This window comes from Pipistrellus hanaki (assembly GCF_964339955.1).
Source record: "Pipistrellus hanaki genome assembly, chromosome: 6".
NCBI lineage: Eukaryota > Metazoa > Chordata > Mammalia > Chiroptera > Vespertilionidae > Pipistrellus > Pipistrellus hanaki.
In genome coordinates, this window is record NC_140508.1 from 81,218,420 (window position 1) to 81,232,151 (window position 13,732).

The 13,732-nt window shown below is 40.2% G+C and overlaps 1 protein-coding gene across 5 annotated transcripts in view; it reads right to left on the minus strand.

Annotated features, from left to right (window-relative positions):
* Window positions 1-1,081: 1,081 nt before the first annotated feature.
* The window catches only part of GALNT1 (polypeptide N-acetylgalactosaminyltransferase 1), a 76,197-nt gene continuing 63,546 nt past the window's right edge, over window positions 1,082-13,732 (minus strand). For all 5 annotated transcript variants that reach the window (XM_084887992.1, XM_084887994.1, XM_084887991.1 and 2 more), the window contains 4 exons: window positions 13,261-13,400; window positions 6,736-6,834; window positions 6,140-6,274; window positions 1,082-2,388 (listed from right to left, as the gene is read on the minus strand). In XM_084887992.1, the coding sequence (XP_084744118.1) occupies window positions 2,242-2,388; window positions 6,140-6,274; window positions 6,736-6,834; window positions 13,261-13,400 (521 nt within the window). In that variant the 3' untranslated portion in view covers window positions 1,082-2,241. The remainder of the gene's footprint in view (window positions 2,389-6,139; window positions 6,275-6,735; window positions 6,835-13,260; window positions 13,401-13,732) is intronic.

Sequence of the window (13,732 nt, forward strand, 5' to 3'; positions counted from 1 at the left end):
GGTGAACAAAGTACTTTCCTCCCGCTTTCCCCCCAAGAATGCCAATAACAGACATTAAAATGGATTGGGATTGGAGTAAGGTGGATAGATTTGTAATATTTATATTATCCTGGTCACATTTATAAATTCTTCACTGGTCAAATAATAGTCCCATCTCTTCATCCTTTGCCTTCTTTTTCATTTATCCTTTTCTTCTGTTTGATTTATAACAGTAATTAGCATATTGCCTAACCTACAAATGGATATAATGATCAGGGACTCATTTTAATTTCAAATAACACCAATGTAATAAGGCACAACTATTCAGGAATATTTCATATTTTCAAAGTATTTAGGAATTCTTTAATTAGAAAAATAAAGGCAATGGAGTTATCTAACAGGTTCTAAAAGTACTCATGAATTAATCACATCCCCCTCTTAAAAGAACAAAAAACAAAACAAAACCTTAAATCACATTGCTATTAAGCTTTCTTATAGTAAGGAAGAAAACCAAGCTATGCTAGAGTACAAAATCCGAAATTCTGAGCATGAAAATAATTTTTGATTAGACATCTGGTTTACTCAAGCATTAGGCCTACATGAAGCAGGAAAAATAATTCCGTCAGTACTGCTTAATTCCAAATTTCCTGGGGACAGACTGTTTGCATTCTGTACTACAGACTCATCTTAAAGCTTCCATGTGTGCTTGATACTGATAAACTTGAAGGGGTATGAGAACTTTCTGTACACTGGACTTGGGAGTAGCTAGTGATGCAACTTTCAGAAGGCATGAGATAGCAGTGCCTGCACTGAAAGTCTTTGATAATCAAAGAAAATAATATCACTTAAATAAAATCTTATAAATAAAGGAAAATATATGCACTTTTGCCAATGGATTGCTTTACTTGTCACAATGAGATTTTGTCTATGAGATTAAAACTTAATTGATATTAAATTTTTAATTGATACTCAGGTTATTTTGCAGTACTAGAAAACAGAAAAAGAAAATTTAATCTAAATTAAATTTAGGGAAGAAGTGCAGGATTAATAATATGGAATAGCTGCACTTCTTTGGCTAACTCATTTAAAAAATGCCAATTAAACATTTTCATTCAAATTTTATTTTTTTTAAAAAGCAGATCATTACAATTCAAGAACCTAATCTAAATATGCACTTGACAATGAAGCACATCTAAGTATGGAGTGAAAAAGTTTTCCAAAAAACCATCAAATGCATCATCTCCAAATGCCCAAATAATAAATCACTTCCACAGGCCTTTTGTAGAGTGGAATCATAAACCAAAAACTAAAGATTTATTGCTGTGAAAACAAACCTGTAGTACAGTAGCTGAATCTTGGGTATTAAGCATCATCAGTTGAATCAAGTTAAGTTGAAAACCTGGTAAGAAATCTGTGTGTGCGTGTGAGAAAGTCTGTAAGCCAGTTGACCCAAGAGCAACTGAGATATCAACTGTTGAGTGAGACCAGACATTATTTTAAATCTCCATTTTTGGAAGGCAATTAAAAATTACAATTCCAACAGCCCACAAACCATATTTTAAAAATTGTAGAAAGCAATTAAAACTATGTTCAAAGAGCCTTTTTCCCCAGCTCAATTTCAGCACCCCAAGGAGAAATAAAAAAGCATCCATGACTATCACAGATGAAAACAAAATGAATGTCATTGGAATCAGTTGTTTTTCCCCACCGAGGTATAAAATCTATATAGAAATTTGATACTATACTATAACAAATTGTACTTCTCATAGTTCTGTTTTAATTTCCTTTAAACCCTGTTTAATATAGTTTTTTTTTTTGTAAAAATGTTGTTTTCATGATTCTGAACCTGGTTCCAGTTCTTTTCATATATTTTTATATCAATATTTAATATCTGGCTACCAGTTCTATCTTGGAAATTCTTCATCGTGACAGCATGTCCAACGGAAATCACTGCTGTGCGAGCAGACCCTCAGAGGTGCAGCTTTCCGGAAGCACATGTTGTTGATTGTTTCACTGTCGGAATAGTCTTCACGATGACTCTTGACGAAAGCCTCTTCGACCTTGTAAACATCAGTGTGCACAGTCTCGCTACGTGGCAGGAGGCTGGTTCACGGCACGTGAGGAGTGAGTCTAGTCTTACTGGCTGAGAACCCTCACCTGCAGGAGGGAGCACTGTCCCCTTTTTGCTACTTAAGAATGTGGCAGAAAAGTGTGCTGAGGTAGCCCAGTCAACCCTTATTGTTTCCGTGTGTGAATTTGGTCTCAGAATATTTCCGGAAGGGTGACGTTGCGGAGAAGCCACTGCTGGGACCGGGCTCCGCTGCAGTCTCTGATGCTGGGCACCTGGCTGTCCTCCTCTGTGGCTTTGTCCAGGCACTGGTTGCTGTTCACATGCTGCAGGGTCAGTTTCTGAAAAGGACAGAAAGAGAGTCAACGTGAATGTGGAAAACAACCAAAACATCTCACCCATCATTTTTGGTGATTATTGAGTTCTTCAGTAGAAAAGGGATTTTTTGTTTTTTGTAATATACGTTATGTAAATAACAATGGAGAAAAGGCATCTATGTAAAGATAGCATTAGGAACTTTGTGGGAGGGGTAAAGTGGATTATACTGGACTTGCAGTAAGATGACCTACATTCTAAGTTCTATTCTGCCATAAGCTCTCTGAGAAATTTTATGTTTTTGTGCTTCAGCCTCCTAAAATATGACTGGATTAGCAGGCCTTAATTTAGGATCCTTAACCTATTTTCAAAAAGCTATTTCAAAAGTGCTTCATTTCCCTGTAATAAGGCTGCTCAAACGAATCCTGTGCTTCCATGCAGGTCCTTTGGAAGACTCAAAATCATAAGGAATCGTAAGATTTATAAAGCAGTTCTTAATAAGTGGCCAACAGATACAGCTATGTACCTTCTGTCACGCTGGTTTTGGGGGTACATTTATTTTTTTAAAATATTTTTTATTGATTTTTCACAGAGAGGAAGAGAGAGGGATAGAGAGTCAGAAACATCGATGAGAGAGAATCATCGATCAGCTGGGGATGTGCCCACAACCAAGGTACAAGCCCTTGACCGGAATTGAACCCGGGACCCTTCAGTCCGCAGGCCGACGCTCTATCCACTGAGCCAAACCGGTCCCGGCTGGGGGTACTTTTAAAAGGACAGGCCAGAGGAGAGCTAACAGAGACACACTGACTCACAGCACAGCATCTGATTCTCAGCAGCTCTGGTCAGGGTAAGGATGCCAAAGCAACAGTGTAGGAATCTGCATTGAGTTTTGCCCCATAAGTGTCTATACATGTAAAGGAAATGTGAAATATGTTTACTATATACATCTATCTCACTTTTTACCTTATGGCGCTATTTTAATGTAATTCACATTACAGTGGAGCTCAAAAAGGCGAACTTAAAAGCCTACTGATTGAGTATAAATACAACTCTTTTAGCTTTCAGTCATTTATTCCGTATTGTGGTCACACTAGAAATTGGCCAAAGGCAGTACACATGTGCAGCTGTCATAGTTTACTACCAACATTGACTGTAGGTTCAGTATTACATATGTTAATTCTTATAGAACCTGGACCAGAGTCAGCATGGTTGTGGTGGTTTTTTTATGCAGATACTCTATAGTTTACTTGTTGAAAGGCTTTGCAGTCAGACATTTCTATAATAAATTCCAGATTTATCACATACCAACTACTGCCATGGACTGTTCTACGTTGGAGATATGTTCTGAGCAATGTGTCATCAGACAATTTCCTCATTGTGTGAACAGCAGAGAGTGACTTACACAAACCTAGATTGTGCAGCCTATTGCTCCATATCACTACAGAAAACAACACAAGATTAAGTCAAGCAGAACAGAAATTGATACAATCAAGGAAGGAAATGTCATAAACACGGGATGTATGAGGGTGCTGCCAGTTTAAACATGACATGCTGTTTTACAGCAAACCTTTGTAAGTAGAAAGAGTAGCCTCTACTATCTATAATTATTTTTAAATACATAAACCAGAAATAGTCTTTATCATTATCAAGTATTGTGTACTGTATATAATGTCTGTGCTGTCGTGTTACACCACTGGGCAGTGCAGTAGGATTATACCAGCGTCGCCACAAGTAAGTGAGAGAGGTGCTGTAACGCTGAGTCACGCAATAAGCGTTTTTCAGCTCCACTGTAATACGTGGTCTGTTGTATGTGGTGCATGACTGCCCCGAACAAAAACCTCTCTGAGCCCCAGCTTCATCATCTATAAAATGGGGACAAAAATACTCGAAACTTTCAGAAGGCACATGAAAGAGAGAGAATGTACAGGAAGTGCTGCCTAGCTCAGAGGAAGCTCCTGATAAATGGCTCCACGCTGGAAAAACTCAGTATCCTAATAACAGCCCGCGTAGCTGGGTGATCTGGCAGAATGGAGGGCCGGAGGTCCCCGTGCATACCGCTTGCTGCCCAGGCCTTGGGTCGGGTGTAAGACAAAACCCTCAGACATTCCAGAACGTTTTGTCTGAAAAGCTTCTGTGAGTGCCAACTATTAGTGTTAATAAAAATATAAAAATTGAACACAACAAAAAATTTAGTTGGGGAATTGGTCCTCTCATCCAAATTTCTAAAATTATTTCACTTATTTAGTTTCATTAAAATGAAGTTCATTAAAATGAAGTTCTAACACAGACACCGGTTCTGCCCCACGCTGGGGGCAGCTGAATCTACACTGGAAGGCTTACTGAGACAAGCCAACCCCTGCTTGTTACCTCACCGGTAGGCTGTCCTTTTTTAATGAGCATATAATTAGGAGACTTTTAATTTTTAAAACATCGGGGTTGTCATGATGACTATGGGATACCACTGGCATTTACTGTCTGGGGTCAGAGACTGCACATCGCAGTACTACCCAAAATGGCAGTAGCATGTACCATGGAAAACCCTGGAACGGAACATTCAGGCCGTTTCCAATGGCAATTTTAACTCGGCTATTGCTGTATTTAATGTTATTTTTTTACTATAGTTTGACATGGTGAAGGGAGACCCAGGAATTATAAAACACAGTGTTGCCTCTAGGATCTAAAAATTTATAGTCGAGAAAAGACTGGTAGGTAAAAAATAAACACTACAAAGAAGCAGGGCCTTAGAGTGGTCAGAGACAATTATAACTAAATTATGAGAGAGCTAATTTATGGTAGGGATTCATACAAGTGATGTCAAAGATGGGCCCTTAAGAATGGGTAGGACTTGTTAGGTAGAGGGACGTGTATGATCTTTATATAAAGTGGGAAAGTTCAGAGAACAGCAGTTCGGTGATGAAAGTGGACCAGGGTTTGTATATGGCACCATATAGGGGGAAAAGATGGGCAAAGTCATAACTTCGGACACTGCCATTTAAGGGATAGCATGGAAAGCAGAGTGCGCCGAGCAGACAAAGGAACATGGAGAGCTAAGAGAAGAAACTAAACAGCAGTGTATCTAGAGCCCATGAAAGAGGCTTCAAACCACCATCGGCTCAGCATCCGCCAGGAGGAGCTCCACGCCCAGAGCCGCCGGGAACCAGCGGAGGCAGGAGCCAGGGCTGGGAGCAGAGGACGAGCGCTGGCCATTCACCTGCCATGGACCAATGCACGTAGAAAGTAGAGTAGGAACTGTCTTTCCTTACAGAGAGGAGGACACCAGGGCTTGTAAACAGAAAAAGAACCAGAGAAGACATCTTGATGCTGTTTCCAGAACCGTAGAGCAAAACCACAAGTTGGGAGGTTGGTCAGACAGGAGGGGAGGGGACAGGCTCGTGTGAGTGAGGAGGGTTAGGGGAGGGGGATTGTCACTGAACTGTCCTTGTGAGCCAGCGAGATTCATTAACTGGGGCTCACCTTACCAAGCCTACTTACCGCTCCATCCCCCCATGCAAGCCTGTGAGCTTGAGGGCATACAGAGAGAGGGGAGTACTTAGTGACAAGACCAGGCAAGGCCAGTTTCATTATCAGGGAGGTTAAAACATGCTTATTTTATGCATATTGTTTTTCCCACCTGTCAATTTTTAGAGTATATGGGCAATTTGACCTATATTCAAATTCCCCAAGAGTTCATTTTTTAGTGATAAAGTCTATAAATTTACCCAACAGCACACATAATTTTATATATTTTATCTTATTCATGTACATATAACGCACCAGGGGATCATACTCCCAAAGTTGGTTGCCTTTTAGGTGGTGGCATTTGAGCATTGTGACTGGGCCGTTGAGTTTGGAGACATCCAAGCAAAGGTCATCCGTCCTGATTTCTTTGTTGGCAGTGTAAGAGAAAACCTGGAAAACAAGCATGCCCACGTGTAAGCTGTCACAGTAAAGCCAGTCAGAGTTTTATACACCCAATCATCTGGAAGGGAAAAAACAAATAATTCAAGAAACACAATTTTGAACTTTATTAATGTAATAGAAAATAAGTGAATCAGAAAAGCTACCACTAACTTTACCCAGAGGAAAGAAAAATTTCTATGTACACACTGAGTGTATTGTCACGGACTGTCATCTGTTTGCGAAAAAGGGCAAAATAAACTCATGCACAGCAATGTAAATACAGTTCTCACAAGGAACCTTTTCAAATGTTTCACTTAAAAATCATCATTAGATTGAAGGCTCCCTTCTCCTAAAGGTCTTTATTATTTTCTCTTTAAAGGAAGGAAAATATTTCCTGAATGACATCATGAGATTAAATGAACAGAAAAATCTGAAAATTATCCCTTTTAAAGCTTTACTAAAATACTCACCTGATTACCTCCCATACCATGACAGTTAAAGATTCCAACTTTTTCATTCTCTTTTCTAGCCATGTTATCGAGACACTGATTTGTTTCCACATTGCGTATCTATGGGACAAAGGATAACACAAACATCAGAAGTGAAAGGGGCTAACCAGACACACATTAAAACCAATCTAAACTTCACTATAAACCAACCTCAGATGCATGGCAAGGTAAGGGCTATGAGTTTGAGGGGTGAAGCAGCAGAATTCACTATCTAAAATTTTGGGTTCTAGAAAGGTCTTACTTTGATATGTTTGTGTTTCAGGAAGAAATCCTTCACATTCTTATTTCCCCCTCCCAAGCTGTTCTTCTAGGATTTGTATTTAGTTCAATAAGTTCTATTTTGCCTAATAACTTAAAGCAATTTAACAACTTCCTGTGGACACCGTTAAGCACAGGGCATTGATTTTGATGACTACTCTAGTGATCTCTTAGGATCTTCAAGATGGATACTTTTTTTTTTTTTTAATATATTTTATTGATTTTTGTACAGAGAGGAAGGGAGAGAGAGAGATAGAGTTAGAAACATCAATGAGAGAGAGTCATTGATCAGCTGCCTCTTGCACACCCTCTACTCGGGATATGCCCGCAACCAAGGTACATGCCCTTGACTGGAATCAAACCCGGGGCCCTTCAGTCCCCAAGCCAACGCTCTATCCATTGAGCCAAACCGGTCCCGGCTAAGGTGGATACTTTCTAATCAGAGTTTGGAGCTTGGCTTAACTGGGAGTCTAATCATGGTATGGTGCAAACACCACTCTCGTTAGAAAACCATCCAGTACATAAAAGGAATTTAAATCAGTTATCAAAATCAGGAAGAATATTTTAAGCAATGCCCCTTAATATGCTTATTTCATCTAAATTATTGCAGGTTAAAAGCATATTGTAAACTAATAGACATCTAAAAGTCCTAAATCTATTCCCATGGATGTTAGCAGGTAGGCCAAAGGGAGATATATGACAAACTACACCTATCATGTCATGTAGACAGAAAAAAATGTATAACTAGTTTTGTGTGGGGATAAAGTTAAAGCCATGATTAAGCCATTTTTAAAAATAAACAAATCTACATATTCCAATATCTTATAAGGCACTAACAAGCCTTTATGTATTATTATAAAGATGCCACAACATAGGTGTGAAAACTATTATTCACGGATGTCAGAAATAGGAACTGGGATTTGGATGTGAGACCTGGGCTTCAATCCAGATGACCCAAACCTTTGAGTTCAATTTCCTAACAATACCTGGGAGGTAACTGGCTCTGTGCTGGGTTAGGTAACACAATGCATCCACGTTATCTATTCAGAGTCTAGCTCAGAAATAGTAACAATCTGCTCAGAAATAGTAACAATCTGCTATTCCTTCTATCTCAAACTCAGTTCATATAAGACAGGATTTTTTCCAAGTATAATGCTGATACTTGGAAAATAAAGAATGACATAAAATGTACAGGCATGTTATCAAGAAGAAGAGAAATTACAGCAAAGAATTTAAGAGTGGTTAATATAAGGATATTCTAGTCAAATTGTCGCCTTTGACTAGAATATCCTTTTTAGTTGGATTAAAAAAAAAAAAAAAAGAGGACAAAAACCAGAATAAAAAGTGAGAACCTTCTGACAAGTGAGTATTTTGAAGTGTAATCTAAGGAAAAGAGGGGCTAGCTTCTGGGTTCTTCCACACTTAAAGGGCTCTGTCCTATCTTTGGTATATCCAGTATAGCTCCACAAAAAAAGCTTATTACACTATGAATTTCTTCTAGTTTATTCATATTCCAAGTGATACCTTGGTGACTATCTTGGAAAGAGAAACGCGAGAAGTCCCCTTGTTTGGTAACACAGTACTTGAAGATTATCATGATTTCCAATGCCAACTGAGATCCTAAATTATTGAGTCACCTCCAACTAAAAGACCAATATGCTCTAGGAAAGGAAGATACTCCGAATATAAATGTGATCCTGATATTTTCTGCTCCATTAAGGAGAACAACTACTGACAGGATGGTTGGGAATTTTATGTAATACATCCCTAAGCAAGTTGTTTTGGATTACATATTCTAAATCACTTGAGAATAAAGATGATTATGGAAGATATACAGCACTTACGAATTTTTAATTCGCTGGGTTTTGACAAGCAAATATGAACATCTCAACTTTAGGGCCTGGGCAGGGAGAAATTTGTGGAATGATGGCAAGATCGATGAACAGCCTCCTGTAACTGTCCCCATCTTTGTCTAGAGAACTTTCTATGCTGATGGAAATGTTTTGTATCTGTGCTGTCCAATATGGTAGCCACCAGCCACAGGTGCCTAGTGTGACTGAGGCATTGAATTCAAATTTAATTTAAATAGCCACATGTGGCTACTGGCTACAACACTGGCAGTGCAGGACTATATGCTGACACACAGGAAAAAGTCTTCCATCTTTTGTGAGGGCTACTTGTCAGTGAGAGAAATGGTGCACAAGCCAGCTAGGAAGTTGTTACCACAGCCTGGGCCCCCTGTGGAGACACATGGAAGGCCCAAGTGTGGTCAGCACCTCCTGGAATTAGTAGACATCCTAGGGCGGTGGTTCTCAACCTTTCTAATGCCGTGACCCTTTCATACAGTTCCTCAAGTTGTGGTGACCCCCCAACCGTGAAATTATTTTCGTTGCTACTTCATAACTGTAATTTTGCTACTATTATGAATCGTAATGTAAATATGTGTTTTCCAATGGTCTTAGGCTCTACAGCAGCAGTTCTCAACCTGTGGCTAGCAGGGTCACCTAAGACCATCGGAAAACACAGATATTTACTTTATGATTCATAATAGAAGCAAAATTACAGTTATGAAGTAGCAATGAAAATAATTTTATGGTTGGGGGTCACCACAACATGAGGAACTGTATGAAAGGGTCACGGCATTAGAAAGGTTGAGAATCACTGCCCTAGGGGATCTAAATTATGTCAAAGGGGAAGGTTTGTAGACGAATGGTCCTTTATATAGGATTTCTTTGTGACTGAATAACACCAGTCATAGAACCAGAACTGCCAATGAGCAGAGCCAAACCAAAACAGCTGTAGGCACCACGTACAGCTAACTGTGAGACTGCCAGAGGGCGGGGAATTGTTAGAAGCAGGAAGTTTTCTACCTGACCCAGGGCAATATCTGAACAGTGGTGATCGGGGAATTAGCTGCACTTCCCAGTGTCTGGGGGCAGATGGGTGGAAGTAAGAGTAGGTCTGGGGATGCAGCCCTGGGCATCACTGCGACCCTATCATTTCACGCCACGAGACCATCGGCAGGTCGGGGTTGCCAGATGGTGAAGCCCCAAACCACGATCTGAACAACAGTATCTGGCCACGTGTGAATCCACGTGTGAATACAAACGCCACTGAAAGGTTTTGAGATCAAACATGTTTGAGAAATACTGGGTTAAACAAGTTTAAATAGGTTTCTTTGCTAAAAGACTTCTCAAAGCCTTTTACATGTTGTGACTCTTGGTAGGGCAGGGTCCGATAATATAGGAGGATATACAATAAAAAAAAAACACACAGCATTTCCCAAACATTTGGGCCACAAAATCCACTCCCTGCCTTTCTGAGCGAGCACCCAGAGGGACAGCAGCATTCTTTAGTCAGTAAATGGGAAATGTTGCTGTAAAAACCTAATTTTCTCACCAGTTTCAGGGGTGCTGAGATCTCACAATGAACCTAGTAGGAACTGACATAACAACTGTCCGTTTCCCTTCTTTATTCACAGATCCAGCAACTCTTTAGTTCTTTCTGAAGTAGCAACTTGGGTGTACACAGCTATCTCTAAAATACTATTTTTCACTTTAGGATTGAAAGTCATTGTGAAATCACTCATTCTTGGGAAATAGGCATGAATCAGAGCTAAGTTCCTTCACTTCTACTCCAGCCTCTTCCCAAAGCTTGCCGTCTCCATTGGGGGGGACAACGTTAGAGGTAAAAGGATTTAGAATCTAATAAAATGGAATCTGGAGACACTTTTTCAATCCTATCCATAAGGTAAAGATTGGTTAGATGCAAGGAAGAGTATGGGATCAGTGGCTAAGAATACAGGCTCTCCAGCCAGACTGCCTGCGTTCAAATCCATCTCTTCTATTTTGTGGCTGTGACCTTTGCCCTGTTGTTTAGACCATTTATGCCTCAATTTACTTACTGTGAAGGGGAGAATAGCACCTCTATCGCATAGTGTTAATGTGAGGATAAAGAGTTAAAATTTGTGAGGCACTCAGGTTGGTGCTGGACATGGAGCTCATCTCACTGAACCTTAGGATCGTCAGGTCTGCCTGGAGAAGGTACCGTTAGTCTAGAGTCTGGCTAACCCACCAGGAGCCTGAATTCCTTGCTTTTTGTGGTGGTCGTTTAGAATATTCATCTCCTGGATTGACAGCTATTAGACATAATGAAACACATTTATTCAGTTCCAGGTCGTACAGGAGCTTATGAGAGTTGGGCTCAGTGAAATCAGAGCCTAAGTTTACACTTTCCAATTTCCCTTCCTCCTCTAAAAGCCTGTGATTCCAGGTTCCCCTGGCCTCTGAGTCTGACAAAAGACCCTTGAAGGCTAGGCTCCAGGCTGCAGTGGAGGAAGCTCACGCAGGCAGAGCTATGATCACAAGCTGGAGAACGCTCCAGCCTGAAAATCAGCTTTCACTGCGTAGTGTGGCTTGCCATGAAGGGTACACAAGCGTAAGCCAGCTGCTCAGTGAAGAACAAGCAGGCCACTGAGGGTTAAATCTGTTCCTTATACAGAAAGCCAGCTGGCAAGAGGCAGGTAAAAGGCAAATTTGCTTTGGCAATCGCCTGCTATGGGTCAGACAAGTGGCTCTTTGTTAGCTGAGCCAGAATATAGGTGTATTACAATGTCCAGGTGTTGTCCAAACTGGGTCAGTTCAAAGGAAAAGAACACTTTTTCATTCTCTATTCTAAAGGCAAGTGACAGGAACAACTGCTATGAATCTTCTCCTGGCACATCACTTCCCTGGGCCTTTCTCAACCTGAGTGAGGCCGCCGCAAAGGGAACCGATGCTCATTATCGAGGCCAGACACTCCACACCACTTTCTGAGGGTGAGCTCCTTAAAACACAACACAGGCAGAGGCAGGGAACTATCAGCCCCCAAGCAGCCTCAGTAACTACTAAGGACAACACGGGAGAAAACACAACCAGGCTGAAATCGCTCCAGCTTACCACCATCGGCTCCCTCTGGGATCTATTTGCTCCCACATTCTAAGCTTCTAATTGACATCTTTTCTCCAAGCCCTGTCCCAATACCTCCTCTTCCCCCTTATATTAGGCAACAAGTCATTAGAACTTCCTCACACTTCCACCACAAACCAACAGCTTCCTCCCCCGCCCTGCCCCCACTTCTCCCTCCTCTGCGCACTGCAGCACACCCCTCCCATCTGATTCCCACGTAACTCCTGCAATCAGTGGCTTGATTTGAGCATATTCACATTTTCTTTTTTGGGTCATTTGCATTAGTTTCATCATAACAAAAATAAACAAAAATTCTTCCTGAACCCCATATTCCCCTCCAGCTACCACCCATTGCTCTGCTCTCTTTTCTGTAACAAGATTTCTTCCAAGACTTGTCCACTCATGATCTCCACTTCCTTTTCTCCCTCAATCCCTTGAAGCCATCAGGGACTTCGTCCCTACCAATCTCCACGGAACCCCTCCTGACACAGACTCCTTGATTTGACCAGACCTCTCATTAAAGAACAGGACCTGGATTTCCCATCCACAGAGCACAGTTCGGGGTGGGAGGCAGAATGGGTGGCTGGGGATGCTTTAAGAATATTGTGGAATAGGGCACACGTCTCTCTCACATCAAATGCTATACAATGGGCACTCATAAAAAAACAAAGGCCAAACTCTAAAGCACAACTAACTGTGCTAACTATAAGCACTAAGAAGCACATTATTTCAGGTTGTTGCTGGATTCTAAGAGCAACAACTAAAGGCGCCATCAGAAACAAACATGCTTACCAACATTCTTCCGTCACCCCACCCACAATGAGATTTAGAACTCTCAAAGGAAAAAAATGAGTGTTAAAAATACAATAATTATCAATGGTCTTGCAAGTTTCCTTGTCAGTTCTTTATAACTGATTGTTACTTTAAAGTTCTTCAAGTTTGGATTCAGGCTAATATACATTAGGGCATGAGATTTAGGAGTATACGGTTTCAACTACAGTAAATGGGTCAGTTTGTTAAAATCAGAAGTCTATGGAAGACACTGATATGTTGTAACAGGAGTCCAACTATGAAAGGCTAGGGGTAGAGCATTCTTATTTTAAGAAAATACGATAAAAAAAATAAGGTTTCAAGTCATGAGGTAGACTGTCAACTAATAAGAATTTTCCCACACTTATGATCATGTAATTTTAATATGAAGGTACTTCTTGTTGGATGTTTAACCTCTATTGATTTTGATATGTGAGAATATAATAACCACATAGAATACATTTTTTTTTACCTCTCCCAAAGAGAAATAGTGACGTGGAATCTGCGAATCAGGATAAATATTCTCTAGGTACCAAGAGAAAGGTTTGCACTGGAGTTTGTGTCTTAGACCAAGTCTTGATGCTATATCTCCATAATCTACCTTCGTAACCCCTGTTAAAAGAAATGAGTGATTGAATTATTGATGTTCTATCCATAGCATATTTCTATTTATGTTTTACATCTAAGCCAGATGAATGGGAAAAGTGGCACCATTTTGGTGATGTGTTACTATTCAAGTGATATACCATAGATCCACTTCCCAAAGTATAAAATGGGGAAATATATTAGTACACGTTTTCCAAAGAAAAATTAATGTGAGAATGGTATACATGCTAATAATAATACAAATGTAAATTATATGAGATCAGAAAACTTTACTACTACGTTAAGAAAAAAGCAAAAATCAAGACATTTGCCCAAATGCCGAGGAAGGAATGGTAACA